The sequence below is a fragment of the Phoxinus phoxinus genome, assembly GCF_949152265.1.
Source record: "Phoxinus phoxinus genome assembly, chromosome: 13".
Taxonomy (NCBI): Eukaryota; Metazoa; Chordata; class Actinopteri; order Cypriniformes; family Leuciscidae; genus Phoxinus; species Phoxinus phoxinus.
In genome coordinates, this window is record NC_136888.1 from 34,139,727 (window position 1) to 34,156,146 (window position 16,420).

Sequence of the window (16,420 nt, forward strand, 5' to 3'; positions counted from 1 at the left end):
TGTAATATGACCTGCAGGTGGCGCCATTGACTCAACATTAGTCCTACAATCATTTCTTATGGGTTAATTTTACAATTTCAAGTTTTGTTTCAATATATGGCAAATTAATTTACAGAACAACAAACAAATAAAAGCGTAAGTATTGCGCTTAATATTAAAAATATTAATTTGATCAAATCTTCATTAGGCTACACCACACATTCAAGGGTGGCATTTTTGTAAAAGTTTTTCTCTTATATCATAGCCTACCTGATATATGCAAACCGTAACCCGCCACAGCAATCTCTAAAATTAATATAAGCCAATGTAAGTTATTTGATGTAGATATATATATATATATTCAGTAGTCGCAGTCTGCTGTGATTGGTCCATCCTACTGCAGCGCTGAGAAAAGTAACAAGTAAAAACCTTTTCTTATTAGTAAAAAAACGGCATTGGAGGAATTTCTAATTAATTGTAATTATTCATGTTCTCCTCGTGCTTTGTTTTGAGGGAAATATATGGCTGAAAAAAAATATTTTACAATATGTAGCCTACTGATGCATTTTAGTCAAGTTAGTTTTTATTTTATTTTAGTTACGTTTTATTTTAATGTCTTAATATTCTTAGAATATAATTGTTTAATTAAGTTACATTTAGTAGAAGTACCTGAAATACAAAATCTATAAAAAGATTCGTCGAGTAGTCATCATCGAATATGATTGGTCCATCCCGACTGCGCTGTGAAAAGTAACGGACCGTTAAGCGCTCTTGCTTCATGAGTAGCCTGAACAATAACTTTCAGCTGAATAATAACACTGAAATTATTAGTAGATACCGAGTTAAATCAACAAGGTGAACGTTTAAAAAAAACATTTGTTTTATTTAGATTCATTTCATTCTAACAAACTTTCTATCGCTAAGCCACGCCCACCTCTCATCATTCCTCTGTTCCTGCGGTTTTGAGTTCAGAGTGAAGTCAGTCAGTGCAGTGCTGCATGTGAAATGACCATATTGAGTCTCTCAGATCTGCAGCCGGTGAAAATAATACATACATAAATGTCTGCGAGGTGCGAATGAACTGAAAACGTCTTTAATAACTCGGAACTCAGTCGGTAAGTGTTTTTTTCCTTCATTTAAAGATAGTTTAAGATGCGAGGACGCGCGCAGAGTTCAGCAAAACTAGCTAAAGCTGTTTTTAATGGTTTTCTTAGTTTTAAGTGTCAATATGTGTGCATTTGAGGAGCTTTTTGTGTGTGTGTTTAGAGTTTTTGCTGTCCTCGTGTCTTGTCTTGGGGAAAATATCATGATGGAAGTTTGGAGACGCGTGTTGTTATTATTATTAATGACATTTACGTTTTAGTTCAAAAGTGCTAACGTTAGATGCTCGTTTGTACGATTACTTTTTGTGAATGAGATCAAGATGGAGATATAAGCTGAAGGATGATCTGATGTAAAACATCTTGGTTAAATTAGTAATTATTTATTTGTCTACTTGTTTCTTTGCTTTGCTGATTGAATCATTACACATAAAGGTTCTTTGGTTCAGTATCGATGACCATTTTCTGTTGTAGTTTCTGTATGGTTGATTGGAGATGAGAATGTTGCTTTTAGTTTCTGTTTTTTTTTTTTTTTAACTCTCTCTGTAACCTTTATTTTAAACCCCCCATTTTATTCTGACCCGTAGAGGCTTTTCTTTTTCACTAAAAATGCTAGTTAATGTAATCCGTATCTTTGGACTAAAGCTTATCACTTCCCAAAAAGATTTAGATGACTGGTTTAGATGGATTTTAAATTCCTTGCAAGTCTCTCATTATGTTATATTACAACTAAATGTCGGATTCAATCGTTTAATCTTCTAATCAGCACAGGTTTTACTCAAACTGGCTAAGGTCAGTGAGGCCTACCGTTCGCAAAGACCCGCCCCCCTTAGTTACTGTCGTTATGTCCGACAAGCTAGGCCACACCATGTTCTCAGCAGTGAAAAATACATCGCGGAGCAGAGAGACACTGACAACACACTGACAACACAGACCAGCTTACTTTTCGGTTACTTTTGATATTAAACGTATTAAAGTCTCCCCTTTCAAATTTGGTCATTATTTTAAAGAAATGTAAACAATAAATACGGTTTTGTGGCTCTGTAATATGTGTCTGACAGATCGCTCAGTTAAAGCTGCTCGTGAACCGATCATCTCTTCCTTCTAGTTCATTTATAGCATCAAATAAACATGAATGAACATCAGAAGGAATGTTGTTTTAACCGCGGAAAGACGTCAGTACACTCTGCTTCTCAAGCTCAAATCCTCCCATGTTAATCCACTAACTCTCCTGACTGCTTTGTCGGACAAAATGGCGGATGGTGAAGTTTGATTGGTCAGATCACCTGTCAATCAAGCTCCCTGCAAAGGGTCAATTGAAAGAAAACAATATTTGGTGGTAATATAGCATAATGAGAGATTTACAAGCAATTTAAAATGCGGGTTATTTTTGACCCGGAACACCAAATTAGTGAAAAGATTTTCTTGCATTAAAACCACATAGGCAGTTTTTAGCCTGTTAATATTGTGTGTTCATCAGTTGTTTCTTTTTCATTACGCTCAAGGTCTTGCATTAAAAGTGTCTCTGATAAAGAGGAATATTTGTGTACGGAGCCTGAACTTTGATCAGGTTTGGACTTACAGCGCTTTGATTAACAAATGATGAGATGTTGATTTAGTGAAATCTTATATATTATTCCTAAATTATGCTTGTTGGTCTTAGTTTGCTTATTTTTTGTGGTTCTGGATGCTTTAACGTCCCACAATAGTGGAAAATCTTATGTTTTCCATGCATGGGAAAAGTCACGGAAAGTTTTGAAGTGAATAGAAGTTTAGTTCTGCTGTTAAATCTTTTATGTGGTGCTTTTGTAGAGTAAAAAAAATGTGCACAGACTGTGATGTCTGGTTTGTTAGTGAATCAATACGTTTAAAAACATGCCAGTCAGCTTCACCTGAGAGTTTATTTGGTGTGCAACTTAGTTGTCTGTACCATTTACTCTCATTGATCATTCATTCAGTTTCCCAGCGCAGCAAAGCTCACACTGTTTTTAGACGGGGTCAGGGTTTTACTTTGACCTTGTCTGGGTTAAAAGTCCCCAAGGGAACAGCGTTAGTGGGGTTATTTGTCCAAGTAGAAGTTTAACAGCTGAACGCTGAACGGAGAGATTTATGGATCTTCAAGAAGAAGCTCTTTGTCTTTCTATTGTGGCTGAGCTCCAGGCGTGAAATTCAATATATACCATATATTTTTAAGGCCCATATGGTTCAGTCCCATAGACATGGGGATCTCAATGTGGCTCCATGTTCAATTTGCTGACTTTGACCCTTTTTCAATGGTCAAAAACCAAATGTTGGTCCATTTGTGCACAGCTAATATGTATTGCGTTTACGCTAATATGTATCTTTTCCGCTATCGAATCAATTGTATACAACATAAGCTAACTTTCTGAGTAGAGATGGGCAACTATTAATCGCGATTAATCGCATACAAAATAAAAGTTTGTTTAAATGTATGCATATGTGTATAATTATTTTGTATAAATACACACATATACATATATAATATATTTAAGAATTATTTGCATGTATATATTTATACTAGGGCTGTCCGTTAAACGCGTTATTAACGGCGTTAACGCAAACCCATTTTAACAGCGTCAATTTTTTTATCGCGAGATTAACGCCTAGCAAACTTTGCTGTTTTTTTTCACATGCTTTTGCAACAACTAGTAACGTTATTAAAACTACAACACCACACCGGATCTAGACCAGAAACAAAACAACAGGCGCGCCGCACACACTTGTTTGGGTTTGCGAACCGGCCAAAGAGTGGGCAAGAAGCGCAGCGCCGAGCCGCGTCAGGACAACTCGTATCGCACATCGGACGCGCACTTTCTCAGTTTATGGCCAGCAATAAAAACGCAGAATGGTGCCGCCGGTGTGTGTACACTCATAGACAATAATGTGTTCAAATTTTAAATCGTCCGGTGTGCGACTGTGAACCCCTTTAACGTTACGTTTTGAGTTGATGAATGATGTGCACGAGACGACGAAATGGAAAGTTCTGAATGGAAAGTTAATTTTTTTTAAAGTTTTTAAATGGTTCAATTGACAAGACCGAAGTGATCTGTGTGTTGTGTCGTTGTGAACTGAGCTATCATCGTCCAGTCTGAAATACCACTCGATGGTCAAGCACACACACACAGCTGATGCGTTTCTACGCGCACTCGTCAACATCAGTAACGTCACCTCGTCAGTATTTCTTTCACCCTTTTATTGATGGACAGTGTTACATTGTGTGAGAGATTATTTGCTCCAAGTGAGAATGTTAGTGTGAAATTCAACACAATGTTGTTTTCAATAAAAAACGTTTGCACAAAGCAAGCCGATCCACTTTTCCATGTTGATAAGAGCATTAAAATGAGAAAAAATAATGGATAAAAAAGAAATCAAGAGACATTTAGAATAGATAAAAATGTGCGATTAATCGTGAGTTAACTGACATTAATGCGATTAATCGCGATTAAATATTTTAATCGTTTGACAGCCCTAATTTATACATAATTTATATTATGTATAAATATAAATATTTTATAAATAAATAACACATTTTATACACAGTACATACATATATTATTTTATACGTTTGTTTTGGATGTGATTAATCGTTGCCCATCCCTATCTCTGAGTGCCAAAAAATACTCTGAAAATGGTCAAGTTGATGCACATTAACTTGCTATCAAATGTGTATTCATTAGAATCTAGCCTATATTTGAATCAGTTTTAGGGATATTTGGAAGAAGGGATTTAGTTCATGAAGCTTCTGAAGCTGTTTCTTATACATGTTAAAGCATTGACATGCCAATATCTCTGGGATTGAACCTTATAGGGCTTTAAAAATGAAGATTCTAAATTTAAAGTTTATTAACAAAGAGAATTTAGAAGGATATTAAGATGTATTTTAATACTTTTTGAGTTACAGACAAGCAAACTTTGGAAAAACACTATTTATGCTGCTCAGACAGACATAGGCTGTTCTATGCAATTGTGTTGTTGATGTATAAAAAAAACGAGATGCTTTTCTACTTTCAACATTTGATGTTCAGATGTTTCTCTTTAAAAAGAAAAAGCATAAAGCAACATGGTTTTCGACCTCTGAAAATGTGCACAGTTAACCAATTTACTCATGGAGCCGCATTGAGATCTCCATATTTCTGTGATTGAACCATCGAGGGCCTTTAAAATGAAGATACCAAAATAACTGTTTGTTATGAACAAGAATCTAAAAGGATATTAAGATATCTTTAATACTTCTGGAGTTTCAGGCATTCAAACTTGAGGTTAAAAACACAAGAAGTGCTTTTTTCCCATTTTTGATCGGTCACCGTCGCCATATAATGAAACACGGATTGATGAAGTCAACAGATTTCACTAATAGACCAACCAATCTCTGTGTAGAAATAAAATAATGATGCTGCCATCTTTCTACAGTCATTTTGTAATTTGGCTCCAAATCTCAGGTGAAAATTGTAATTTTAACAGTGAATTTCTCAATAGCCTAAATATACATCTGTGACATTTCATATTTTGGCTTTCTCCTTCATTTGTATTTCTTTCACCAGAAAAAGAAAAGATAAAAATCAATTGGAATAGCTACCATAGTTCTACTATAGTACATTAAAATAAAACAAGGTATTACCATTGTACCATGTCTGAGAAAACATAGTATTTTTCTGTTGTAATTCAGATATGCTAATAGTCGTTTTTCCTCCGACACACACTGTAAGTGGTCAACCAATCACAGCAGACTGGGCCATCTGACCAATCACAGCAGAGCAGCTCTCAGAAAGGCGGAGCTTAGAGAGACTGATGGATGCGTTTCAGAGACTGAGAGAGTTGAGCTGACGCTGCAGTGGATATTATGAGAAAATTAAAGTGTTTTTGATCTTGGATGCATGTGAACCTGTTGTAGGAGAAATCAAAACAAAATTAGGAATCTTAAAAATAGCATTAATATAGACAAGTTTATAAAGTCTGTGGAAAATGACTATTTTAAACTATGAATTTAGAGCGTTCCCAAGATAAATAAGCAAAATAATAGACCAATTTGAGGAGTCCAGAGCCTCCGGCTGACATGAGCAGCTCCAGATCGGTTTTAAAGAGATGCGAGCGGATTGTGTGCGTTTCAGGAGAGAATCTGCATGAAATGTGTTTCTGCTTTTCTTCAGGAAATTCATTGACCAATTACAGGCGGCTGGCGCGAGTCCACGAGCATGTGTTTGTGTGTGTGTGTGTACGGTTTATTTATAGAGCTTGTGGGTGTTCGAATGGGAAGATATCTCATCCCACCATCTCTACACATCATTTATGCGCTCATAAAGACAAGGAAGGAATTTTACGGGATTCTGGGAAAGATGACCATGATTTGTGCTTGCGTTCTGCAGTGCTGGAATACGAATACTAAATGAACACAGTGTGTTTTGCATCGATCCGGTTTTGTCTAAAAAATCACATCTGATCAAATGAGTCAAGAAAAATTGTAGTATAAATCACCTGGCTCATTGGTCACACTATACAAGTCTAGTGCATTGCATTGTGGGTACTGCATTTCAACAAAATGACCAAATATTGGCTGATTTAAAGGCATGGTGCTATATTCAAATGCCTAAGGCCCTGTCCACACGAACACGGGTATTTTCAAAACCGCAGCTTTTTCTATGTGGTTTGGCCGTTCGTCCACACGCAAACGCACATTTGGGTTCCGCTCACTGAAACCAAACTTTTTGGAAAACTCCTGCCAGTGTGAAGATTTTTAGAAACTCTGGTTGAAGTGTAGACGGTGAAACCGGAGATTTTGGCTTGATTTTTTGGCCTTTTTTCCAGGCTTTTGATTGGCCAACATGCCCATTTTTTTGCGTTTTGAATGTGTTTTCATGTGTACGCAAATTATTATTTTTTTAACTGAGGATAAACTTTGTTTATAAAAATACCCGTGGCCTAAAAAACCTTGTTGTACTGTTAACTTTTTCTTGAAAAATATAAAATAAAATAAAAATAAAAGATTGGTCCAAAATCTGAACGTACGATAGTTTCCGAAGTGTTCCCATGAACGTTTGCATGCAAAAAAACCTCCTAATATTTGAATTTATTGGCATAATTATCACAAAGCAGGTAAAATGTTGCTAATTTGCACATTTTAAAAATAATATTATTAATGCATATTGTAATTCCACATTTTTCTTTACATTTTCACAATTGTCTGTGCTATTTTAAATGAATAGATGGAATATTTTAGGAATGCACCGATATGAACATTTTTGGGCGATGCCGATAACCGATAATTCTTTATATTTGAAAGCCGATAACCGATACTATCGGCCGATAAATCTAAATCCAAATTGTTCTATCATTTCTGAGATCCTGATTACAAAAACTAAAGTCTCACCATTACAATGCATGTGCCAAACATACAATTATGATGTTCTCATTATCATTTTATGTACATTTATGTACATCATATTTCAAGCAATTCAAAGCCATCATGTTGAACATCTGCATCTGAAGTGTCTCATCTGAAGGAAATAATACATTATTTATCAGCTTTAATAAATCGGCTAAATGTTCTTATTATCGGGATAACATTATAAATAAACATATATCGGCAGAAACCGATATATCATGCATCCCTAGATTATTTTTATTAATTTACACTTCAAACCAAAAAATGTTATGCATGCTTTTCAATTGGTGCACAAACAGAAATCTTTCACGACCATTTCTGCCTGATTTGTTCCTCATTTTTGATGTCGAATGAAATCCATTGAGTAATAGGTGTGTGTTTCCCTGTAGCATTCTCTGTAAGGCTGAGACTATAACTTAAGCGAGGTCAGCCAAGATAAACAGCTGCAATAATAAAACTGTGTGTCCACAGTACGTTCCCCTACATGCCAATTAACCGTGTTGATGTTTTCGTGTGACTCCCATCGTTCCCTCCGCCGGTCTGCAGTGATCCAGGCGTCCCGAGGGCTTGGTCCCCCAGACGGTGTGGGGTCGCGGGGTCAGAGGAGAGTATTTTTAGGGAGTGCATGCCTTTCGGAAGTGTTTTAATTGAGGAAGTAATTGTGTTTTAGTAGTGTGTGTGTGTGTGAGAAAGCGGAGGGAATTCGATAGGGAGGCGTTTACTTATGGCCCAAGAATAAATACACAGTGATAATGAAAGAGCGCACGGTCTGTTTTGAGTCTGGAAACTGTCACTAGATTGTGTGTCTCATACGTTGTTTATGAGAATGCGTAGTTTCTAAACCGGATAGTCTTGAAAGGTTTCACAAAACCATCCATTGCATCAACTTTCAAGTTTCAGTTTATTTTCGGCAGATTTTGTTGCTCGTGACATCTTGCTATCTTTGTTTGCACTAATGTTCCTCGGGGGAAATCACATGCAGTAAGAGTGTAGATCAGTACAATTTGATGAGAAATGTTTGACTTTTGATTGCAAACTTTGAGATCTCAGCCAATCTGAGTACAGACATTAGCTGTGTTACATCCAAAGTTGCGAGTTTAAAGCTACACTGTGTAATTTGTAGGGCTGTAATCAACCAAAGAAAATCTTGGTCGACTGAAGTCCTGAAATTTTCGACTAAAAATGACGTTAGGAAAAAAAAAACGTTAAATGAATTAGCTGCACACTGTGCGCAGTACTTGGTAGCCTTGTTGTCCGCCTAAATTAATTATAAATAAACATAAAAAAATTGTAGGCTATTTGCAGTATATTAAATCGTTTTTGACCTAATTATTTTGCACTGAAATGAGTCTGACACACGATCTGTCGGCTCTGACAGCGTTGCTCACATAAAGTCCAGCAAGATAAAGTTGTTTAATGCAAAACCATAGACCTTTATCTACAGATCAAGTATAATTATAGTAACATTGAATCATCTTGGAGAGAGTTTTTCATCGTGTTGACTCGTAACCGAACGCGACGCGCTGTTTGATGCTGGATGGAGAATGACTGACAGCCGCAGCGGAGGGAAAAGACTTTTGCATACTGAGCTTAAAGGAGAACTCCGGTCAATTTTCACATTGAGCTCAATTTTTAGTAAATTTGGAGTGCTGTCAATACAGAGAACAACGACAAAAATCGGTGTTGCCTACACCGTGTTATCCTATTTTTAAAATTTGCACCCTATTGACTTCAATGGGGCAAGTTTTAAACCTGCTTTTATCCTCTTAACATCCTTGATGTGTCATTACAAGTGCCCAGCCATGTTGAGTGATTCCTTCAGAGTGAACACGAGTGAATCTGACTGCAGTAGATGTGAAAGATATTAATAAAAATGATGTTATATCAGCCAGCGCACATACCTGTATTTAGTTCCTGTTTTCGGTCGAAGTCCAAAGTAGTCGATTGTCGAGTTCACGCGCATAGGTTTAGTTACTTAGATCACGCGCGTGAACTCGACAATCGACTACTTTGGACTTCGACCGAAAACAGGAACTAAATACAGGTATGTGCGCTGGCTGATATAACATCATTTTTATTAATATCTTTCACATCTACTGCAGTCAGATTCACTCGTGTTCACTCTGAAGGAATCACTCAACATGGCTGGGCACTTGTAATGACACATCAAGGATGATAAGAGGATAAAAGCAGGTTTAAAACTTGCCCCATTGAAGTCAATAGGGTGCAAATTTTAAAAATAGGATAACACAGTGTAGGCAACACCGATTTTTGTCGTTGTTCTCTGTATTGACAGCACTCCAAATTTACTAAAAATTGAGCTCAATGTTAAAATTGACCGGAGTTCTCCTTTAAGCTCAGTATGCAAAAGTGTTCACCCCCCGCTGCGCTGAACAGGATTTTTATAAATCATTATTTTTTTTGATCAGTTGTAGAAAATAATTTGATAAAACTGTTAATATCCATGTTATACGGATGCTTCTGTCTTCAGTTAGAGGAAAAATCCCAGACCTGTATGTGAGGGTCAGATTTCTGTGAGCACGTTTTATCAGCTGTGGGAACAAAAGCTTTCCAGATGGACTTTGCCTCGCTTCCTGAACCAAATGGACATTTACATGTCAGCACACTTCATCTGTTTGAAATGCAAAAGAGAGGAGAGCCGGCCTGCATTCAGTCCCTGAATGTTGGGACACACACACACACACACACACACACACACACAGGCTGAGGCTACATCTACATTAATCCGGATACGTTTGAAAACGGCATTTTCGTTTAAAAACGTTCTCCATCCATGCTAGCGTTTTCATACGCCTGAAAACGCTAAATTCACCTTTACTGCGCATGCGTAAAACCTCATAAAAGCTCACTGAGATGATATATATATAATAAAGTTATCACGCAATTCTTCTGACGGGATAATTTTATTTATCAAAATATCTCGGCATTCAGTGACTACGTTTACAAGCTGTTAAAATTCGGGTTATGGTCGGGTTAAGGTCACTATTTGGGTTTCTGAAACATTGGGGATAACCCGTTTACATGCGTGAGCAGAGAGAGTTACTCCTATACATGGAATGTGTAATCAGTCGCCAATATCCCGATGTAAACGGCGGCGCACGGTTAGCGTCTGGACGTACGGACAACATTAAGACGCAATATGTGTCATTTCCGATTCTTCTTCCTGTATCCAAAGACAACAACAGCAGCACCAGGCAGATAATGAATAGTTTGGGGCAGATAGTGATAGTCTTTGTTTTCGCTTTGGCGCTGGTACTGATCCACCAGCAGCACTTCACACTACTGTGCCTCATGGTCTTTATTAATAGAAGGAGAGAAATTGAGCAAGAGATGGGAAATGTAGCTGGAGCTGTGCCACACATATAAAGAAATTGGTCTCCTCCTCGCTCCAAAAGTGTGGTGCTGTGCTGCGTCTCGCCATGTTAACCTCGACTTGTTTACTTCCGCTATACTGCACGCGGGGGTTTTTTATGCGCCGTCTCTACTAGGGGTGGGGGGAAAAATCGATTCTTAGATGCATCGCGATGCGGACGTGGACGATTCTGAATCGATTCACAAATGCCAAAAATCGATTTAAAAAAAAAAATAAAAAAAATAAAAATGTTTTTTTTTTTTTTTTTTTTTTTGGAAAATCGATAATAACGTAATATTGACGGAACGCAAAAGACGGAACTCTGAAGCGTGGAAACAATATTGTCAAAGCTTCCACCCGTCTCGGAAAGGGCAAAGCGCATTACACAATCAATCGCAACTTTTATTGTCAAGGATTTGCATCCAGTCGTTGAGAACCAGGGCTTTCGCGCTATGTTGCACACTTTGGAGCCGAGATACAACGTCCCATCTCGGAGATATTTTACAGACACAGTGATCCCCACACTCTACAACAAGACCAAAACTGAACTCATGGAATCACTGAAGAAAGCGGGTAGGATAGCTGTAACATGTGATGCGTGGACATCCGTATTTTATGTTAATAGAGATTCAGAATATGTTGAAGTTTGTTATAATTTGTTATTGTTGTGATTTTTACTGTAGTTAATTTACTGTTGTGAAATGGAAAATCATTAATCGAGAATCGAGAATCGTTAATAATCGAAAATCGACTGTAATCGAATCGGGACTTCAATAATCGTAATCGAATCGAATCGGGAAATCAGACAGATTAACCACCCCTAGTCTCTACACAAAAAAACGGATTCCTTGCGAATAGAACATGCACAGAACACACATTTTGATGGGGATATGCCGAAACGCGTTTACAAGACCAAACATTCGGAAAAGGGGTACCCCAGGTATAATATCCCGGATATATGAGCATATCTGGGTTTTTGCCGGTGTTTACATGGCCGTGCGCGACCGGGTTATTGCTAATAGTCCGGTTTTGAACGGGTTATTGGCTGCATGTAAACGTAGTCACTGATGCGTCAACTCATTCACTATTATATGCAACCCTGGGCCACAAAACCAAATTTTTTTTTAATTGAGATGTATACATCATATAAAGCTGAATAAATAATCTCTCCATTGATGTGTGGTTTGTTAGGATAGGACAATATTTGGTCGAGACACAACTATTGAAAATCTGGAATCTGAGGAGCAAAAAAATGTAAACATTGAGAAAATCTCCTTTAAAGTTGTGCATTTATGTTCACGATTGTGCTGCATTCACTCACACAAATACATGTTTTATATATTTACGGTAGGACATTTACTAAATATCTTCATGGAACATGATCTTAATATCCTAATGATTTTTGACATAAAAGAAAAATGGATAATTTTGACCCATACAATGTATAGTTGCTATTGCCACAGATATACCCGTGCGGCTCCAGACTGGTGCTGTGCTCCAGGGTCGTGTATTTTTGGTCTAAAACTGCTCATGTTTTACCGCAGGACATCAAATGTGATTACATTTTCTGTCATCTCTGCAGGACTGTGATATGAAAAGTAAAATTTTAGCAACAGTGTGTGACAGTGACCCGCACATAACAGGCACAATACCGGTATAAACATAAACATGAATATCTAAAAGTTAAAAGATGAAGTTTGTAGTGGCTTCATAAATGAACTAAAAACATAAAAAACCAAAGCACACCTTATGCAAACCTTTGTTCTTCATTTTCTAGAACTAGAGTTTAAGAACCTCGCTGTATTTTTGTGTAATTAATTAAGAGAAAGTATTCCGCCATCTTGACTTGAACGCACCGGCCGTCATAAACACGACTTCCCACATCGTGCGTACGATCTTCCCAGGAGGACTTGAACGCACCAGCACCATTAGTCCCGTGTGACCCGCTGTGGGATAATGCTCCCGACTGTGATCTGGGCTTGTCTCGGAAGCACAGCTGGCAGAAGCAGCGATTGCATGAGGAACAAAGTGGATGTTAATCCTGGAAGACTTCGGTGGCTCGGCTCTCTGATCCTGATGCTCTTGTTAAAGGCAGACGCTCATGGGAATCATGCTCTGTCTCATCGCCGTTACAATCGAATTAGTTCAAGATTAGTGAAGCTATTTGAGATCTCTCTCAACCCTGTGTTTGACATACAAGGAGGGTGTCGAGGGGAATATGCTGTGGAAGTGTATGGCCATTTTTGTTCGAATTCCTTAAATTTTTCCCCCAAACTCTGTTCCCTCGTCCAATTGTACTTTTTTTTTTTTTTTTTTTTTTTTTTTTTACTTCATTATTATTATTATTAATTATGAAACTTATACAATTCAACAAAAATGTATACAAGTTTAGCAGAAATACATTTTTAGGAACCCATGAACTTTCGATTTTATATTTGTATTTTTCCCCAAAATTCAGTTTTATGTAATTTTGAATTTTTCTGGATTCTGTTTTAATGGTAAATGTGCAATTATGCTAATTGAAATAATAAAAATTCAACAAAAAATTTAGTTTTCAAATTAAAATTTTAGGACCTCATGAAATATGTTTTATTTTCCCCCAAATTTAGTTTTTCTTCATTTAAATTTTTCTGGATTCGTTTTTTCTTTTTCTTTTTTTATCTCCGTTTTAATGGTTAAATCAAATGTAATAATCAAAAAGCATGTCTAATCAATGGAAATCAGGAAACATGCAATTCAACAAATTATTAAAAGTAAAAAAAAAAAAAAAAAACATTTTAAGAAATCAGTTTTATTTTTTCCCAAATTCTGTTTTATGTTCTCAAATTGTCTTTTTTTTTTTTTTTTTTTTTTTGGATTCCGTTTTAATGGTTAAATTGTCTAATAATCAATTGAATTCATTTGAAATCATAGAGCCCTATACAGACCTGAGTGTGTGTCTTCCCTGAAACACGAGTTATTGCTTTGACTTTGTTCCCTGTTGGATTCAGGGAAGGTTTTTTTTTGTTGTTGTTGCTAAAGGTAAACGAGTGGTCAAGTTGAAGTTTCGGTCGGGTTTCAGTGTTAAAGTCCGCTGACGTTCGCCCGGGTCTCCTGCACGACACACACACACTCTCTAGCGGAAAACACTGATTCACTCTGTCTGATGGAATGGCAGGAATTTCCATTTGCGGGACTGATAAAGACTCAGGAGTTTTTCCACTCGGAGAGCAAATCCTGGTGCAGGAATGCAGACGACACACACACACACACACACACACACACACACACACAGAAAACAACCTTAACACAATATTTGTCTAAGGCACAGCGGCAATTTAAAGCTCTTATCAAACAGCTTTTAATATTTGTTCTGGTTTATTCAGTTGATCTTCAAGTGCTCGTGTCTTTTTCTTCAGGTTTGTATTTTGTTCAAGTGCAAATATACACTGCCGTTCAAATGTTTTTGATCGCTAAGATTTGAAAGAAGTCTCTTCTGCTCACCAACACTGCATTTATTTGATAATTTAAAAAAAATAGTAATATTATGAAAATTTCAGATAAATGCTGTTCTTTTGAACTGTCTATTCATCAAAGAATCCTGAAATAAAAATGTAAATAACGGTTTTAAACATTGATAATAATCATAAATATGTATTGAGCATCAAATCATCATATTACACTGATTTCTGAAGGATCATGTGACACTGAAGACTGGAGTAATGATGCTGAAAATCCAGCTTTGATCACCGGAATAAATTACACTTTACTATATATTCACATAGAGAACTGATGATTTACATCATAATAATATTTCACAATTTTACTGTATTTTAATTTTTTTTAAATAAAATAAATGCAGTGTTGGTGAACAGAAGAGACTTCTTTTAAAAACATTAAAAATCTCACCGATCCAAAACTTTTGACTGGTAGTTTACATTTCGATACAGATGCATATTAATTATGACAATATTAATTATGACATAATTATTATTGTGTTTAGTGCTGCTCTATTACTGTGAAGCTGCTTGGAAACAGTCTGTACTGTATAAAGCGCTATAGAAATAAAGCGCTTTAAAACTTGACAATTTTGTATAATTGTGACTTAATTTGCCTACAAATCTTCATTTAATAATTTCAACTGAAAACTTTCCATCATGAAGTGCACATTTTTGACTGCATGTCACTCCTCAAAGTCTGTCAGTACTGTAAAGTTTGTGTTTGTTCAGGTGGTTTCATGATGTGTGTGTGTGTTTTTCAGTGTGTGAGGGACATGAGAGAAGAGTCCAGCGGCTCTCACGACAACAGCCTGATGGGAGAAGGTAAGAACATGGAAATCTGTATTTTACTGACCAGAAACCAGTTTGACACTGGTGTCACTCCACTTTAATGGAGCCGATGTGCATGTGAATCCCTCGTGCGCGCGCGGGCGTGTTCACATTAGAGCTAATGAGGACGCGTTTGAGAAACTGTACATCTCGTTGCTTTCATACGGATTACTTAAACAGAGAATATTTGTTTTTGATATGATTTACATAATTTAAAAAATAGAGACTTCAAGCTTTGTAAAGACATATATCTCATGTCAGTGTGGCCAGCATTAGGGTTGGGTTTCGAGAACTGGTTCCATTTTAGAACCGGTAACACATTTCCCAGAACCGGGGATTCGATAAGACGCCGCATATCGATTCGTGACTTTGGGGCCGTTCACATATCGCGTTTTTTTTTGCGTGTGAAAAATTTGTTATTTTAAATGCGCGCTTGTAAAAGAAGCGCCGGTGCAGCGCGCTCGTTTGTCCAGGCGTTCCTATTTTTTTATATTTTTTTTTTATATTTATTTAACCAGGAAGGTCCCATTGAGATACAATATCTCTTCTACTAGGGAGTCCTGGTCAAGATAGGCAGCACAAAACAAAAAGTACAAAGTTGTACATAACACAACATCATAAACAAACGGAATTACTCGTATCTGAAAGACAATAATCCTAATCAACGATTAAAACATAAAAAATAGACTTTAAGATATTTTTAAACGAAGCGAGAGAGAGTACATATTACATGTGTAATATTTCATTGTAAAAAATAATGTGTACCGATAAATCATTTATAGTATACACTGCTGTGTGTGTGTGTGTGTGTGTGTGTGTGTGTGTGTGTGTGTGTGTGTGTGTGTGTGTGTGTGTGTGTGTGTGTGTGTGTGTGTGTGTGTGTGTGTGTGTGTGTGTGTGTGTGTGTGTGTGTGTGTGTGTGTGTGTGTGTGTGTGTGTGTGTGTGTGTGTGTGTGTGTGTGTGTGTGTGTGTGTGTGTGTGTGTGTGTGTGTGTGTGTGTGTGTGTGTGGTGACTTTAATGCAAGAGAGCGCCTCATTTGTGTGTTTCTGCAGCTCAGTGTTTGTATACTGAAGTGTGTGTGTGTGTGTGTGTGTGAGCTCACGGTTGGCTGCCGATTCTCCTCCGCTCTGCCAAAGCAAGTGCAGGAATGTGTGTGAAGCGGGTCCTGTTGATGTGATGCGACGGCTCTGGTGTGGAAATGTTGAGTAATGGAGAAACTTGATTTTGGTTCACAAAGCTGTGAAAGAGACTACACACAC

At 37.1% G+C, this 16,420-nt stretch overlaps 1 protein-coding gene across 3 annotated transcripts in view; it reads left to right on the forward strand.

Annotated features, from left to right (window-relative positions):
• The first annotated feature begins 949 nt into the window (after nt 1-949).
• LOC307009859 (pleckstrin homology domain-containing family G member 3-like) overlaps nt 950-16,420 on the forward strand; it is a 67,115-nt gene continuing 51,644 nt past the window's right edge. For all 3 annotated transcript variants that reach the window (XM_079634029.1, XM_079634031.1, XM_079634030.1), the window contains exons 1-2: nt 950-1,094; nt 15,093-15,153. In XM_079634029.1, coding sequence (XP_079490155.1) covers nt 15,105-15,153 — 49 coding nt within the window. In that variant the 5' untranslated portion in view covers nt 950-1,094; nt 15,093-15,104. The remainder of the gene's footprint in view (nt 1,095-15,092; nt 15,154-16,420) is intronic.